The sequence below is a fragment of the Apodemus sylvaticus genome, chromosome 3 (genome assembly GCF_947179515.1).
Source record: "Apodemus sylvaticus chromosome 3, mApoSyl1.1, whole genome shotgun sequence".
Taxonomy (NCBI): Eukaryota; Metazoa; Chordata; class Mammalia; order Rodentia; family Muridae; genus Apodemus; species Apodemus sylvaticus.
This window is the reverse complement of record NC_067474.1, coordinates 74,827,711-74,843,277: the sequence shown is the minus strand read 5'-3', so window position 1 is coordinate 74,843,277 and position 15,567 is coordinate 74,827,711. Positions and strand designations below refer to the sequence as shown.

The window sequence follows — 15,567 nt, the reverse complement described above, 5'->3', positions numbered from 1 at the left end:
GATTTCTTCTTTGACCCAGGGATCATTTAGATGTCTGCTACATCATTTCCAGGTAGGCAGGGTGCAGGGAGACAGTGTTCTACAGAAAGAACACTGTCCCTGGAGCCCACTATGCCAGCTTCTACTAAAGATGCTGATTCCCATTTTGAATGGGCTGTACTGAGCCCTTCTTCTAGCCCTCTGACACCTTCTTCCTGAGCAGAGGAAGATAAATGGTGTCTGACGCTCACAGAGTGCATGGCTCTGCCTTTGATATCAGGTGAACAGGTAGCATCTGGCCCTGTGCATACACCTATGAATGTGTGTGTGTGTGTGTGTGTGTGTGTGTGTGTGCTGAGTGTGCTTTTCGAGCATGTCTATGTGAGTGTGTGTATACTCATGGCTTTAGGCATGTGGGTACAAGGTCATGCATATGCCCTGAGACTGACTCACCGGCTGGCCTTTGGATCCTGGCTCCCCCTGGTTCCCAGGAAGCCCTGTTCCACCTTCTGTCCCTCGTTTTCCAGGGGGACCCAGTTGCCCAGGTAACCCGCTTTCACCCTTCAAGAAACACATCAAAATCATCAGTCAAAAGAGTACATGGCTCCAAGACCAGTGGGGGGGTGGGGAATCTAGAGCAGTAGAGCAGAGATTTCATGAGGTCTCAGTGTGGCAGAGGAGACGTGGGGGTGTGGCAAGACAGGCCCAGCCTCTCTGTGTCCAGCAAAGTTCTCCATTCACTGTTCCTGAGCAGGCCATGTAGGCTCCTCTCTAAACCTGTCGCCCATCCCCACCTTCCTGGCCCAATACAGAGGGTCGAAACCTTTCTTCAACTAGATCATACACTTAGGGAAGTCAAACACCATATTTGGGTCCTTCATTTACATATCGCCTTCTGGGTGTGGCCCTAGGCTAGACAGAGAAGCAGCTCAAGGACCCTTTGTAAGGAGGCTAGACCATCCCAGAGGCAAGCAACCTGTTGTTCCATAAAGCCCCACCAGAGGGCTCCCGTGGACAGTGCAGCATGGAGGGTTTCTAGGATCCAGTAGGGGGCAGTATTTATTGTTCCTTGAATAAACCATCCTTTAAACTTGGGTCAACATGGAGGCAGGGACCCACAAGAAATTTCACACGGGCCATAGGACATAGATGCCCCAAGAGTCAGTATCATTACAGCCAGGACCAGGGCAGAAAGGATAGATTAATGAGAGCTGACCTTGAACCCTGGAGGCCCCTGTGCTCCAGGCAAGCCAGCCACACCTGGATTTCCTCTTCTCCCAGCAGGGCCCACAGGGCCAGCGTCCCCATCATTTCCCTGCTCTCCCTGTAAAGAAAAAGGGAGGAAGTGTTCTTTGACTGGGACCCCTGTAAGTTGTAGAAGGAGGAAGGGGGAGGAGGAGCTCACACTTGCCAGGGGCCAGGACGGTATGGCCTAGTGACCCAGGTGCTAGCGTTGAGGAGAGACAGTGATGAGAATCCCAATGGACGAAAGACCATCCACCTATATATATGCCACGCAGTTTCTCACCTGACTCTTCAGACCCAAGGCCTGTGTGTACCCTGTGGAAGTCTCTAACACCCCGTGCCAGCCAATGTCTTACTCACCTGGTATCCTGGCCGGCCATCTCTGCCAGGATTCCCATCAGGTCCAGCAATGCCCTCAGGGCCCTGCCTCCCCACCACGCCTCGGGGGCCTGGCAGCCCTGGAAGCCCCTGGAGATATAGAAGAAGCTGGTCAGACCTTCTCAGGAGCACATGGAAGCTGACAGAGAAGCAATGGTGACTCACCTGGGGTCCCCTCCGGCCTGGTGCCCCAGCCTTGCCTGGCTTGCCCTTTGGACCCTAAGAAGCAAACACAAGAGGTACACATTAGCAGGACCCAGGAGCCCTGGGAGGAGGAGGCACTGAGAGTTGGCACGATCTACCAGATCTGGGGGTGGTCACCCCCAGAGTCACCCAGTGCTGTCCCTGCTGCACTGGGTCCCGACTTCCTTCTTTGGCTTCCTTGTTGCTAAGGCTTTTTGAGGGCACTACATCTGTGCTCAGAGCTGGGAACCAGGGTCAGCAGGGCCATTTAGTCTTGAGTGGGTGCCCCTAAGGGGTGTGGACCCAGGGAGCATATTGAGGAAGGTTTTTTATCAGACCTAGAGGAGGGAACACAGGGGTCTGGGGTCCACAGCAAGGAAGGACTCCTCCATGACCATTTTGTCTCTCTCTTCTTCCCCTTCATCCCTCAGCTGGCTCCTCCCTCTTCCCACTCTTCCACTGTAGCCCTGCAGAGTGTGGGCTGAGTTCCTGGCTAGGACAACTTCTACTCAGAGACTGATCCCTCAGCACCTGTGGATGGCTGCAGAGCCTGGGGAGGTTGGTACCTTCCAACCCTGCCTTTGCTGCCAGTGTGAGCCTAGGCTAGCCCTAGGCTAGCCCCTGCCCCAGGGGCTCAGCCTCCTCATTGAAACCCAGCCTTCTCACCTCTTCGCCTTTTGATCCTTTGGGTCCTGGGCGCCCCCGGGGTCCTGGATGCCCCTGCAAACCAAGGTGAGATGACTCAAGGCAGCCCCAGGCCTCTCTCCTGGGGAGGGTGGCCAGTCTCCGCCTGGAGGGGGGATGGGTGAGGAGGGGTTTGGGGGGTGCAGGCTCTAGGGAAGCCCCAGAGCTTCCTCATGTCCTCCTACAGGGCCGATCCCTTTAACTGTTAAAGAGCTCTTTTCTGATGCTCCACCCTGCTCCTAGCAGCAGATGCAGGACTCACAGGCTGGCCCTGCTGGCCTGGTTCTCCGCGAAAGCCTTGAACTCCCTCTAGACCCTGAAAGCGAAGGAGAGACAGGTGAGGGCCCCTCTGAAGTGGCCAGCGAGTCCTGACCGTGTCACTGACCCTCTAAGTCCCAGCTTTCTTAGTGGCTAATTGGGCGGAACAACCATGGTTCTGCTTGAGTGGAGGGAAATGTAACAGTTGCTTCTGCTAGGAAGGCTGTTCCAAGACATAAATGAGGACACTGAGCCAGCCCCAACCCCTTACCCCCAGAAGAGGTCACCCAGGACCATGCTGGAAGGAAACTCAGCCAATCTGTTAGCTGTGTGGACTGTGTCCCCGTAACCTTCAGGGGAGGACCCTCAGGAGAGGCTGGGCCTTCCCTTCATGGAGCAGAGACTACAGTGGCTTCATAATGGGGTGCTCTCTGCCCCTTATGGCTAGTGGGGAAAGGAAGGTGGAGGCAGGAGCCTGCATCCCGCTCAGACTGGCTTCCCCTTTCCCATTGTCTCTACCTTCCCAAAAGGTAGAGCTCTGATACTTACTGGGTATCCAGGGTCGCCTGGCTCCCCACGGTCTCCTGGATCACCCACAGGACCCTGAGTGACAGGGACAATGGATAAACGTGAGCCACACCTTCCCTGGGTTCTCAGCAGCCCAGCCCTGCCCAGCTGGTGCCGGATTACATCGAGAGGTTGGGAGAATAGAAAAGGAACTTACCCGATCTCCAGGTGGCCCGGGGGGCCCCTCGGTCTTGCCGTCCTCTCCCTGCTCCCCCTGTGGACACCACAGAACCAGCATTAGGCATAGGCCACTCTGGGGGTTAGTGAACTGCAGGCCGGAAGGCACCTTCCTCGGGGATGGAGGTCAGCCTCCGGAGGCAGGCAGACTAGGAGACCAGCAGTCAGAACTGCCATTGTAGGTGAGACTGGCAACAGTGTGCACAGGTCACATGGACACTTAGGGCAGGCTGAAAGAGGAGCAGAGGCTGCAGTGGGGAACTCGGGCCAAGGCAGGCACCTTAGGCCTGGCCCAACTGCAGGACGAGCTCCTGGCCGCGTGGCCGATGGCTGAAATGCAGCTGCATAGGACCACAGGACCTCAACGTCTCAGGAAAAAACGGTATCACCTCTCCTGGGAAACCCTTCCAGACAAAAGAGTCTAGCCAGGGTACTCAGAGTGCCCTGCTGCCCACATGGCTGGCAGGAGCCATGAGGAACAAGAAGAGGGAAGAGGTCAGAACTGAGATGCACCCTGGCCAGTCTGAACGCTGCTGCCCTACCCTCAGTCAGCTGAGCTTCCCACAGGCAGCAGTTAAAGGCAAGTGAGAGCAGGCCTGGGGCCACCCCAGAGAGGTGGCCTAGAGGGTGGGACTCCCTCCCCTCCTGCCCACACTTCTGATCACACTGTGGATGGTGTCAGGGGACTGAAATCTCCAGTGGGCACCAGGGTTTATCAGAAAGTCTCTTGTTAGGTGTTTTACGATTCATTTTATATACTGTCTTATAGATTCTACAGCAACCCTGGGCTATTTCCCTCACTCCCACTTTACAGAATAGGGAAAGGAGGTAGTTTTAAGTCTCGCCCCATCCCTCTGGCCACCTGTATAGACAAAGACACCTATCTACAAGAGCAGGCTGGTTCACACTTGGGGTTGGGTTCTGGTGAGGAGAATAGGGCTCATTAGCAGCCTCTACCTACTGCTTAGGAGCTGACCCCTATGCCCCAAGAGGCTGGGTTTATCCATCTGTCCTGTACAGCAATGACAGGGAAATCCTGGGGAAAGAGCAGGCCTTCCACAAATCTCCCTTGTAACCCACTCCTGCTCCCAGCCTTGGACAGTCTGTGGCAAGCTGTTCATTATGGGGTTGTCGTCGTCATAAGCCACAGAACGACATTCCCATCAACAACAAGCTATGCATGTAACAGCAGTCCTACTGCATTATGTCACCTAGAGATGTCAGCCATCTACTGTATGTCAATCCGTGTTGTGGGGATTATCTCTGACCCTGGGTGGTGGCTCTTGGTGCTCTGTCTCCACCTGGCCCCGGAGTTGGTGTCATCCCTGGCAGCCTTATGATGGCCAAGGAGAGCAGAGGGTCTGCGTGTGCTCCCCGCAGCCTCCCAGGGACCATGCCAGGGCCTGGGACTTGGTACTTGTAGATCTGTCCTCATGCAGGCAGGAGGAGGGGCCCTAGAACAGCATGCCAAGCCAGTGTGACTCACCACAGCGGGACTTAGTTAGTGGGAAGCTGAGTCGGCAAAAGAAAGGGCGGTTGGGGAGGCCAGGGACAAGGAGGCAGGGGTGCAGCCTGAGAGGAAGCCTTCCAGCCTTAAGGAGGGAGAGGAGGGGGAGGAGGGGGAGGAGTGAGGACAGGAGAACCCAGGGTTGTAGTTCCAGGTTTACTGGGCATCGCTGGAGACATGACCCAAGAGCTGTTCCTTATACCTTTGGTCCCTCATGTGCTCCTTGCTGTGAACAGTGCTCACAGTCAGCCAACTTTAGTGTCCCTCCTCCCCATGCTGAGTGAGGTCTCCGTGTGTAGCTCCAATGCTCCCCTTCACAAGCATGGAGACATAACAGAGACTTGGTCGTGACACAACTGTTCCTTTCTGCCAGGTGACCCTAAAGCCACGAGCTCAGGGATGCCCTGTCCATGCCACTCCATCCTCAGAGCCGCAGAGCTGACCTTGACCCTGGCTACTGCCTCAAGATGCAATACCTACCTTCTCGCCTTTGGGCCCGGGAGGCCCGAGAGGTCCCGTGGTGCCTTTGTGTCCCTGCAGGCAAACAAAATGGAGGGAACTGAAGAGGATTTGAGGACAGGAAAGACAGATGACAAAGGACAGGGACTCAGAGACGGGGACATGGGATAGTATAAGAGGATCCCACCCCTCCCTGCACCTCTCCAGGCCCTGGTTTTCCAGATATTCCTGCTGGTCCCAGACACACTTCCAATACTGTACCAACTTGGATAGTAGGGCCCTACTGTGGTGCCCTGGGGCGGACTGGGGTCCAAAGGAAGGGAAGCTACCTTGGCAGAGCTATGGGAAGAGATCATCTGCTGTCACAGGCGACTCTGAGCCTCTCTAGTACCACTAGAGTCCCCCTGCCTCTCTAGTCCCCCTCCCTTCTCTTTTGTTCTTTCTTTTTTTTTCGTTTTTCTCTTTCCTGTCTATCTGCTGCAGTCCCTGAGTCTGGCAAAGGCCACTAAGTCTGGGTGTGAAGCACGAAGCTGCCGGGCCTGGCCTGCGCGTGTGTCCCTAGCCACTCTGAGCCGCCGTTCCTCTCTAACCAAGCCTGTCTGTTCTGAGCCTCCATCTCCTGCACATGCATGGAGGTTCTGGGAAGGACTGTAGACCTGGGGTGGGTCCTGGCACTCTCTCTGCCCCTTCACTCCAATTTTACCCATGCCCCACCCTGATCTATAGGTCCAGGAGTTCCCTGAGGCTATGGGACCCACATCTCCTCCCGCTGGTGGGAAGGACTGAGCTCAGTATGCCGGGATAGAGTTCCAGAGAGTGTCAAGATTTCCTTAACTGTGTGTCACTTACATTATAACCAGCCAATCCTGGTTCTCCTTGGGAGCCCATCCGTCCTGGAGCACCCTAGAGAGGAGAAAACCCTTGTTGGTATATGGTACCTCTCCTACAGCAGGAACATGGTAGTGACTAACTCCCCTGGAGCCTCTCAGCCTCCCTCCAGCCACTCAGCTCAGCAGTCTTGCACCTTGGTCTCAAACCAAGGCCGACAAGGTGGAAGGCAAGAGGTCCTTTCCAGGCCCCGCCTCCCTAGCCCTCCCAGGCCCCGCCTCCCTAGCCCTCCCTTCTCTATGCACCTATGGTTTATGACGATGTAGGTGTGTAGGTGACATTTTTTCCAGAGCCTTAAGAGCCGCCTGAGCTAAACTATTACTGTTCAAACTTCTGAGATTCCAGTTATATAAGTATTATTAAGAAGGGGCTTTTCCTACTCTGCTTCCTCCAGCAAACTGTCACCAATGCTTAGATTCCAGGTGAAGCACTGTCTAATGGACCCTCCTGCGTATCTCCACACCTTTTACCCACAACATCACACGTGTGGCAGGGAACCACCGCCGTGAAAGCTTTTATACCACACGAAAGGGTACTGCTCCATTTGCTCAAAGATGCCACAACCCCTCCTCTGCTCCATGATAGTGTCTTCTCTCACCTCAGCTCTCATACACGTGGGCTCTGCCTCAGGACAGTCTAGCAGTGCCCTAGGACTCTCACCCAGCTATTCAGAGAGCTGTTGCTCCTCACCCTCTACCCAGAGATCTGGATTCTTCTCCACCCCTCAGGGATTTTATCACCCCCTGTCCACAGAAAGCACCAGGGGCCTCCTGCACCCTGCAGTTTGCAAGGTGTGTTTTGTCTGCCATGACTGTGTGTATTCAAGGCTGTAACTTTGGGAAGTTCCCAAAGGGATCAGTGAAATGAGGTGGCTTGGGACAGAAAACCTAGGGATTCTGTAACAGTGGGGTGGGTGGCTCCTACGGGGAAGTCAGCACCCCTCCTATTCCTGTTCTCTTCCCTCAGCCCAGGTCCTCACCATTGGTCCTAGGGTGCCCCGGGACCCTTTAGGACCTGGGGTGCCAGGGGGCCCAGGGTCTCCAGGGATGCCCATCTCTCCCAGCTGGCCTTGGTAGCCCTTGGCACCCTGCAGAGAGAGAAAGGATCAGGCTGTGGCTGCTGGTCCACAGAGCTGAGTTGGGGAGGGTGTGAGCCTTGGAGACAGGGGACATACCTTAGCTCCCCTCTGGCCCTTCTCACCCTGCCTGCCGGGCTTTCCTTCACGACCCTGAGGGGACACAGAGGCAAGAGCAGAAGGAATAGATTTCAGGACCAAGGGAACCAGAGCAGCTCCAAGAAGCTCCCTCGTTTGGGAGCTGAACCCCAGGCTCCAAACCCGCACTGTCGCTCAGTCCCCGTGCTGTGCAGCCTTGAGCAGAACCTTACTTCCTGGTTGGTGGCTTGGTCTGTGTCATGGACACAGCATCTTAGGTTGTCTCACAGAGCTTAAGGATTCAACTTGGTGACACAGGCACATTCGCAACCGTGTCACCCACAGCAGCCGTTTGTACTGTGCAGGTGGCTTCTTCAAGCACAGGGATCTCTGCTGCCTCCACCATTGTCCCGGTTATATGACGCACAGGGGCCGGCTGTCTGTACCAGGACCCACCCCCTTTGGTTGTCACTGTTCCATCCTGCTAGGGACTCTTTACAGACAGCCACTCTGTTTCCTAGAGGAGGCTTTGGCCTAGGTGCCACTGGTGTGCAGTTGACCCTGATGCAGCCAACTGGTGGTCCAGATCCCAGTCACTGCTATACACGCCCTGGGGGGGGGTGTCTCCTCGCAGCGAGCATCCCGCTGGGACCCAGATAACTTCCCCTCCCCCCAAGTACACAGGCCATTTCCTCCGTACTTTCTAACGTGTGTTCTCAGCTGCACATTTTCTGAAGTTTAGGCTCACAGATCAAGTGTGCCCAGGGAAACTTACATCTGAGCTAGGGTGTCTGTGGGTGGATCTGAAAATTTTAGTGCAGAAAAGAGGGTAAAAGGGGGTCCTTTTTAAATGATTTTAAATCTTAAACTTTTTATTCTATTTTTAATTATTTATTTATGTTTTCATTCATTTATCTTTTGGGTGTGGCAGGAAGCACATGCCACAGGGAAGATATGAGGTCAGAGGACAGTCTGTGGTAGTCGGTTCTTACTTTCACGGTGTGGGTTCCGGGGATTGAACTGCAGTTACCAGGCTTGGCAGCAAGCACCTTTACCTGCCGAGCCATCTCGCTGGACCCCATTAATGCTCTCTAAATACTGACACTATGTTGAAAGACCAGTCTGGATCTACTGGGTTGAAGAGATGTGACCACCATTCACCTGGCTTCTTGATCTCCCCCTTTTAAGTACTCACTGGAGGACTTTAAGTTACACGTGCGACTTCCACATTTCTACCACGCAGCACCAGCTGAGAAACGCTGCTTTGTCAATAATAAAACCCTGGCCAACCTGGGACCTTCTTATTCCACAGCTTCTTAGGCGCAGTGTCCTGCTTCAGTGTGAATCTCAGAACTGGTTCAGTGGGATGGGGTGGAACCACGCCCCTCCAGCCATGAGCACCCTGTGGGGGAAAATCCTGAGATCCTCAGACTACCTGGAGGCTGAGGCTGGGTCCTATCAAAGACAGGCAACCGCAGCCACGTGACCAACCGCAGCCACGTGACCAACTGCAACCACCAGCAGCTGCTTCTACATGCTTTTTCCTCCAAGCTCACCCATTTCTGAGCATTCTCGTAAAGGGTTTTCTTACCTAGTGTTTCTCCTCCTGACTCTCTGGGGTGTACATGTGTAAGGTGCATGCGTCTGAGTAGGTAGGCACGCATGCCTGTGTGTGCATATGTAGAGGACACAGCTAAGAAACCTGTTTCTAGGCAATTTGGTCATTGTGCATTTTATGTAAAAAAAAAAAAAGATGTCTTCACTAGTCTGTATGCTCTTACGTGACCACTGACTGGTCTATGTGCCATCCCTCGAGGATGAAGCATCGTTACATAGCGTGTGACCATAGACACATTTCTAGAAAGGCCCCAGTGGCTTATAAAATGCAATTTCCAAGTCATCAGCCGTCTCCAACCCACGGAGTATGAAGCATTCCTTGGGCAGCCACGATGCCAAAGAAACCCAAATGCCTGTGCCCACAGCCCAATGTGCACGTAGGCCAGAGAGATGCTGCCAACCTTGGCGTGTGAGAACTGTGAGGGACCACGGAGCATGAACCTCGCACTGCTGCTATGGCAACCGCAGCCACGTGACCAACCGCAGCCACGTGACCAACTGCAACCACCAGCAGCTGCTTCTACATGCTTTTTCCTCCAAGCTCGCCCATTTCTGAGCATTCTCGTAAAGGGTTTTCTTACCTAGTGTTTCTCCTCCCGACTCTGGGGTGTTCATGTGTAAGGTGCATGCGTCTGAGTAGGTAGACACGCATGCCTGTGTGTGCATACGTGGAGGTCAGAGGACATTGCATGTTCACAACCCCATTGCCTGGAGACAAGGTGTCTCACTGAGCCAGTCTTGGCTATGCCAAGTGGCCATCACACTCCGAGGATCAAGATCCCGTAGCACGGAGGTCACCAGCACACAATGGCCACGGCCAGCTGCTGGCAAAGGTCCTGAAGATCCAAACTCAGGCCCTCATGCTTCTGGGCCAAGCCCTCCATCCACTCCACCATGTCCCTGTCTCCCCATTTTTCTCTTATAACTGAGAACAACAAGGTTGGGAGATGGGTAGCTGTTTGCCTGACACACTAAAGGAGGGCTATTCAAGCCAGGAACCGAGATTTGAGCTTTGAACTCAGGTTCCGAGGCTATGTCCAGGTTGCTTGCTTCCCCACTCCACAGCAGAACCACACACTCAGTGAGAAGGGGGCCTTGGGACTTTAGAACTGAAGATGATCTTGGCACACAAGTCTTTCTAAATTTTCAACATAGTAAGACTGAGGCCACGGCAAAGTCAAAGGAGGGAATAGTGAGGTAAGAACCATCCCCTCCTGCTGAAGCTCTCCTTACCCTGTCCCCAGGGCGGAGGAAGGCAGCCGTAGGCGGTAGGCGGGTCTGACAGGCACCCCTTCAGTGCTCTTGGGCTGGGCAGTGACCTCATCGCCTCGCTTCTGGGCTGAGGGCTATTAGCACTTCAGCTCTATTTTTAGGTAACAAATACTTTCCCACGGCCAGTATGTTGCTGGCTAATCTGGATCCCTCTTAAACTGGTCCCTGCACTGATGGCTGAAGAGCTGTCAGCAGCAGGCTAGAAGAAACCTGGGCTGCTGAACCCATGAAATAGCAAGAGCCTGTTACGGCCGGGTGGGCAGTAGGGAATTGTAGACTTGGGCCAAGGCCGAGGCTGGCTCAGAGCAGACATCTACAGGCTCTGGTAGCTTGTTGCAAGGTGGCGGGAATCCAGGGGCCCGGCAGGACACTGAGCTGGCCACAGAGGCCTGCTCCATGTACACCCTTGGCTCCACTACACAGTAATCTCCAAGCTATCAGCCAATTATCAGACCGTCCTGCCTACCATCCCCCCCCCCCCCCACACACACACAGCCTGGACAGGCTCTGGATTGCAGCGAGTCCACTGTAGATAGACAGGATGTACATCGGGGGTTCAAGTCCTGGCTCTGCTGTTTCTTACTGTGTGGCCTGAGTCTCCCAGCCGTCATGGATGCTAGCTAATTAAAGAGCAGTCTGGAAAGCCCTGGGCATGTCGTCTGCAAACACTGAAACAAAATAGGTTCTCTCCTCTACCAAGGTCCCAGTGCCCAGGGAAGATACTCATGGCATCTGTGGTTGAGGTTGAATAAAGTTCTACCAGGGTGAGGGGCAGAGCTGTCAACAATATGTGACCTCTCTGATGTCACACAAGGAAAACAAATGTAAATCACACAAGGTCCTGGCCTCCTTGGGGACCTAGAAAGTGGCCTTAGGACTTTAGAACTCAAAATCATCTTGACACACATTCTTTCTAAATATTCAGCACAGTAAGACTGAGGCCAGAGTGGGCTAGGAGCCATGGCAGTGTCCAGAAGGACCCTGAAAGACAGAGACCTAATCCAGGGTCAGGGATGGCTTCCAAGGAAAGGGACTGTCCGTCTGGGACAGGACTGCAGGCATACAGGGATTTAAGAACAGGAAAGAAGGCAGAGTGTGCTAAAAACAAAACAAAACAAAACAAAACAAAACAAAACAACAAAACACCGCCCCCCCCCCCCCTCAGAGGAGCAGGTGCAAAGGCCCGGAGGCAGAGGAAGCTCATCCCAGGAGACAAGAAAACAGACTGGGAATGGGGCTGGAGAGATGAGATTACAGGGCCACCCTGGGCGGTGGTAGCACATGCCTTATAATCCCAGTACTTGGGAGGCAGAGGCAGGTGGATTTCTTAGTTCGAGGCCAGCCTGGCCTACAGAGTGAGTTCCAGGACAGCCAGGGCTACACAGAGAAACCCTGTCTCGAAAAACAAACAAACAAACAAACAAACAAACAAACAAACAAAGAGATTACAGGGCCACAGGGAACAGAGCTTTTCCTGAGGGCACAGGAGGCCGCAGGAAAGCTGAGCAGGAGAGGGGCAAACTAGAGAATCTCAGGAGGCCTGGACAGGCCGGACGTCCCTCACCCAGAGCCCCACGCTGCACACTCACCCGGACGCCAGTGATGCCCGGGGGCCCAGGGGGCCCATCTTCTCCTTTCAGCCCTTCCTGGCCCTTCTCACCACGCTCGCCATCAGGCCCTGGGTCGCCCCTGTCTCCCTGGGTCAGGGGGCAGGAGAGAGGGAGGGAGGGAGGGAGAGAGAGAGAGAGAGAGAAACATTAAAAACCCAGACTATCAAAAGCCCTACACCTCAGGCAGTCCATTAGTCCATTAGTGGCCGACGTGCCTTCCCTGCAGGTACTCATTTAGTGTTTGCTACCGATGGGGAAACTGAGGCAGAGCTAAGTCAAGTCAGTTGGCTCCAAATGCCACCATTTGGGGTATAGCTAATCTGCAACTGGCACCAAGTCCTGGAAAACAGGGGCCCAAGGGAGGAGTTCTTGTGGGTAAGGAAGGTATAGCAGGGGCTCGCTGAGGCTGAGGACTCTAAGAGCCTTTCCTAGGAAGCCCCTGCATGGGCTTCAGGAGCCCGGGGCTCAGGCGTCTTGGGTTCTCCATAGCACTGGTTTTGCAACACGTCATGGGTGTAGCCCTTGTGGCTGTGTGCACTCTAGCTCTGCGTGCCAGCCTCGCCATCCTTCCCTCATGCCCTGGGGCAGAACTGCCTGAGCTCCACCGGAGCAGGGTATCAGCTACAGTCCCTGCAGTGGCTGTAGGGTCAGAGACTCTCTCAGAAGCCCATCTCCAAAGGGATGATAGGCCCGGAGCTTGTGGCATGTCTGTGTGGCCTCGCTGTGACTGTTGCAGGTCCTGAAAAAGAGGGCAGAGGGTCCCATTCGAGGAAGGCTGGGAGTGGGCTTGGAAAGGAACAGTGCTAACAATTGCTCGCAGGGCTCAGCGCGGCCCTGGGAGAGGCGCAGAAGCAATCTGGTGTGGCCTGGCCAGAAAGAGAGACTCGGGATACAGTTGTGGTGGCTGGAGCCTGAGCGACCTTCGGGGAAATGAGACTGGCATGTAGTTCTAGGTACTTCCCAGCTTGGCCTGGGGGACAGCTGTAGGTGTCATATGACAGAGGACAGCTTGAACTGAGGAACAGGCCAGCTTGGAGCACAGCTGGGCACGGGGATGGCTTGCACGCTCCCTTTCCTCTGAGCTTGTCAGAGTCCAAGCGCAGCCTGGCACAGAGACCTGCTGGCCCAGGCCCGGCTCTCATCGACTCCCCTGGCTCTAGGACTGAGCTCTGGCTTGTCGTTCCGGCCACCTGCTGTCTCACTTGTGCGCTGCTTGCTCCAGGTAGCCAAGCTAGGCCCAGGCCCTGGCCTGATTCCCACACAGCTGGAAACCGGGTGCTGTGGGGCCCGTGACAATGGGCTGTAAGGGTCCCTTGAGACTTCTGGAATCCATACTATCTGCCAAGGCACAGAGCCTTCTGGGTGGCCCCTCTCAATCCTCCTATTCCATGGATGGAAGAACTGAGTCCATGGAGAGGTAGGGGTCTGAGCTCAGGGGACCGAGTCTCCCTCATAGCCAATCACAATCCTTTAACTACTCTCAATAACTGTAACTCTGGCCAGCTTGCTCGTTTCTAAGTGGGTTCCTGTATAGATGGAATACAAGACTGTGCTGAGGGTGACTGCCACCTCCACTGCTATCAACAGAAATACTGCACAAGAGAGAACCGTGTCCATCAAAGAAGCAGCTGGCTGCACAGAGGTGGCCCCTGGACGCGCAGTATAGGAAGCAGTCTCTCCCAGGACCACTCAAGGATCAGGAAGGTGCGAGGCGTCTGGGAGACCACTCGAGTCCAAGGACAATGGTGTGATTGACTTTGGAAACCAGAGGCAAGAGTTTTCCAAAGGAGAGACTGTGCATAGCCTGGGCTTGCTCTCCTGCCCCCCTGGGGTAAAACCTCCAGGAGAAAATTGGCCATCTAGAAAGGGATGAGGAGGCTGTGACCCCCAGGCCTCAGTTTCTAGCTGAGAGACTGCTGGATCAGCCTGGATGAGTTAATTCGCAGCAAGCCCTTAAGGTATGCCATGAACGACATTCCGTGCACTTACAGTGCTTTGCAACTTTAGGCCTGTTGACCACTGGGTGTGGCCAGCACCTGGCCAATCAGGGCTCTCAACAAATTGCCCCTGCAGCTGTACCAGGAGGCAGCAGAGCTGGGGCTAAGAGCAAGTGGATAAGTGGCCAACAGGGGGCGCTGTTTCACTTGCAAGGAAAACAGAAGCGCTGACAGGGCACCCAGGCGAAGTGTTCCCTGGTCCCTGTGCTACTGTGAGGAGTGTAGGGCATGAGAGCCTGGCTCTGCGGTTGGGAAAATGAGACTCAGAAGAGCTGAGGTGCTTCTGTGAGATCTGTGGAGGGCAGGTAAGAATGGACATGCACTCTCCGAGGTTATGGTGGGACTAGGTCAGCATAGAGAATGCCTGCCCATGGAACAAATCTCGAAGGACACTGGGATAGGTCGGGGAGCTCAGGGTGTGGCTGTGCCTATTCGAGGCCCGATACCCGCAGTCTCTACTCATCACCGGCTCACCTGGAGCTCCGGTGAGAGCCCACAGCTCCCACAGAGAGCGGCAGTGCCCACAGAAGTGCCTGCGATTGGCAGCTCCTTCACTCACAGCCAGACTCGGAACCTTGCCTTCCCGTGAGCCTCATTTCCCCCCTTCTCCTTCAGAATGAGTGTTGGGTCTACAGATACTGGGCTGTGTGTCTACAGCAGGCCTTTTAACCTCTCTGAGTCTGTTTCCTCATCTGAACATTGAACTCAGGCATCAGCAGACGTGACTCATAGCGGGCACAGCAGTGATCGGACTTGGCACCCTTGGGACTAGTTCCCCCTGAGTGCTGGCAACTTTTCGTATCTTTAAAGTGTTTGGAAGGGGAGGATATGAAAGCCCCAGGTAGAGCAAGGGCAGCCTTGGAACCCAGCTCATCCCCCCAGCCCCCCTCTGCGGGAGACAAGCGGCTCATTCAGTGTTCTGTGGGAACTAGAGCAGGGTTAGAGGCCATTCCCACCCAGCTCCTGGCCCAGATGACTCACCTTCAGCCCATCTGGTCCCACGGGGCCAAGGTCTCCCTCAAGGCCTGGCTCTCCCTGGGAGACAAAGATGGAGAGGTTTTACTGGGTAGGAGTGCAAGCGGCGTCACCTCCCCCTTGGGAGGGACGGTTAGGAACCCACTGGCTCTCAGTAGCTGATCAAGTGGGTTTTTATGGGGCAGAAGAAGGGCCACAGAGCCTTATGAACCAGGCACCCTGCTTCACTGGTTGGACTGGGGAAGCCAGTGTGGTCTGGTGGGTAAGAGTGGTTTCTGATGAATACCAACCTCAGCAACAGCAGTGTTTCCATAACATCAAGTAGGACCTTACTTTCTATAGGAATCCTTTCTTATCTGGAAAACATGACTATCAGGGAAGAGGGGATGACCCACTTATGGGTGGTAGTCACCTGAGACTGTCTTCTGAGAGCTGGAGTAAGTGTTCCTGGAACCCCATCTCGGATGAGGAAGGTAAGGACAACCGGTAGACTTGCGTGAGCAAGTTCTAGAAAGATGCTAAGAATGCCAAGGCCCTGTCTGAAGTCCCTGCTGGTCCTTCCAGTGCTAGAAAAGCCCCAGTTCTCCAAACAGCTGCCAACCTGGGTCCCCTCCTAGC

The 15,567-nt window shown here is 54.7% G+C and overlaps 1 protein-coding gene across 13 annotated transcripts in view; it reads right to left on the bottom strand.

Moving 5' to 3' along the window:
• Positions 1-15,567, bottom strand: part of Col27a1 (collagen type XXVII alpha 1 chain) — a 120,572-nt gene that overhangs the window by 12,623 nt on the left and 92,382 nt on the right. For all 13 annotated transcript variants that reach the window (XR_007977024.1, XR_007977023.1, XR_007977029.1 and 10 more), the window contains exons 36-49: positions 14,956-15,009; positions 11,957-12,064; positions 7,500-7,553; positions 7,305-7,412; positions 6,287-6,340; positions 5,459-5,512; positions 3,452-3,508; positions 3,277-3,330; positions 2,732-2,785; positions 2,452-2,505; positions 1,768-1,821; positions 1,585-1,692; positions 1,196-1,303; positions 433-540 (exon numbers count right to left, since the gene is read on the bottom strand). Coding sequence is in view for 4 of the 13 variants with exons in the window: in XM_052176612.1 (XP_052032572.1) it covers positions 433-540; positions 1,196-1,303; positions 1,585-1,692; positions 1,768-1,821; positions 2,452-2,505; positions 2,732-2,785; positions 3,277-3,330; positions 3,452-3,508; positions 5,459-5,512; positions 6,287-6,340; positions 7,305-7,412; positions 7,500-7,553; positions 11,957-12,064; positions 14,956-15,009 (1,029 nt within the window). In the remaining 9 variants the exon portion in view is untranslated. The remainder of the gene's footprint in view (positions 1-432; positions 541-1,195; positions 1,304-1,584; positions 1,693-1,767; positions 1,822-2,451; positions 2,506-2,731; positions 2,786-3,276; positions 3,331-3,451; positions 3,509-5,458; positions 5,513-6,286; positions 6,341-7,304; positions 7,413-7,499; positions 7,554-11,956; positions 12,065-14,955; positions 15,010-15,567) is intronic.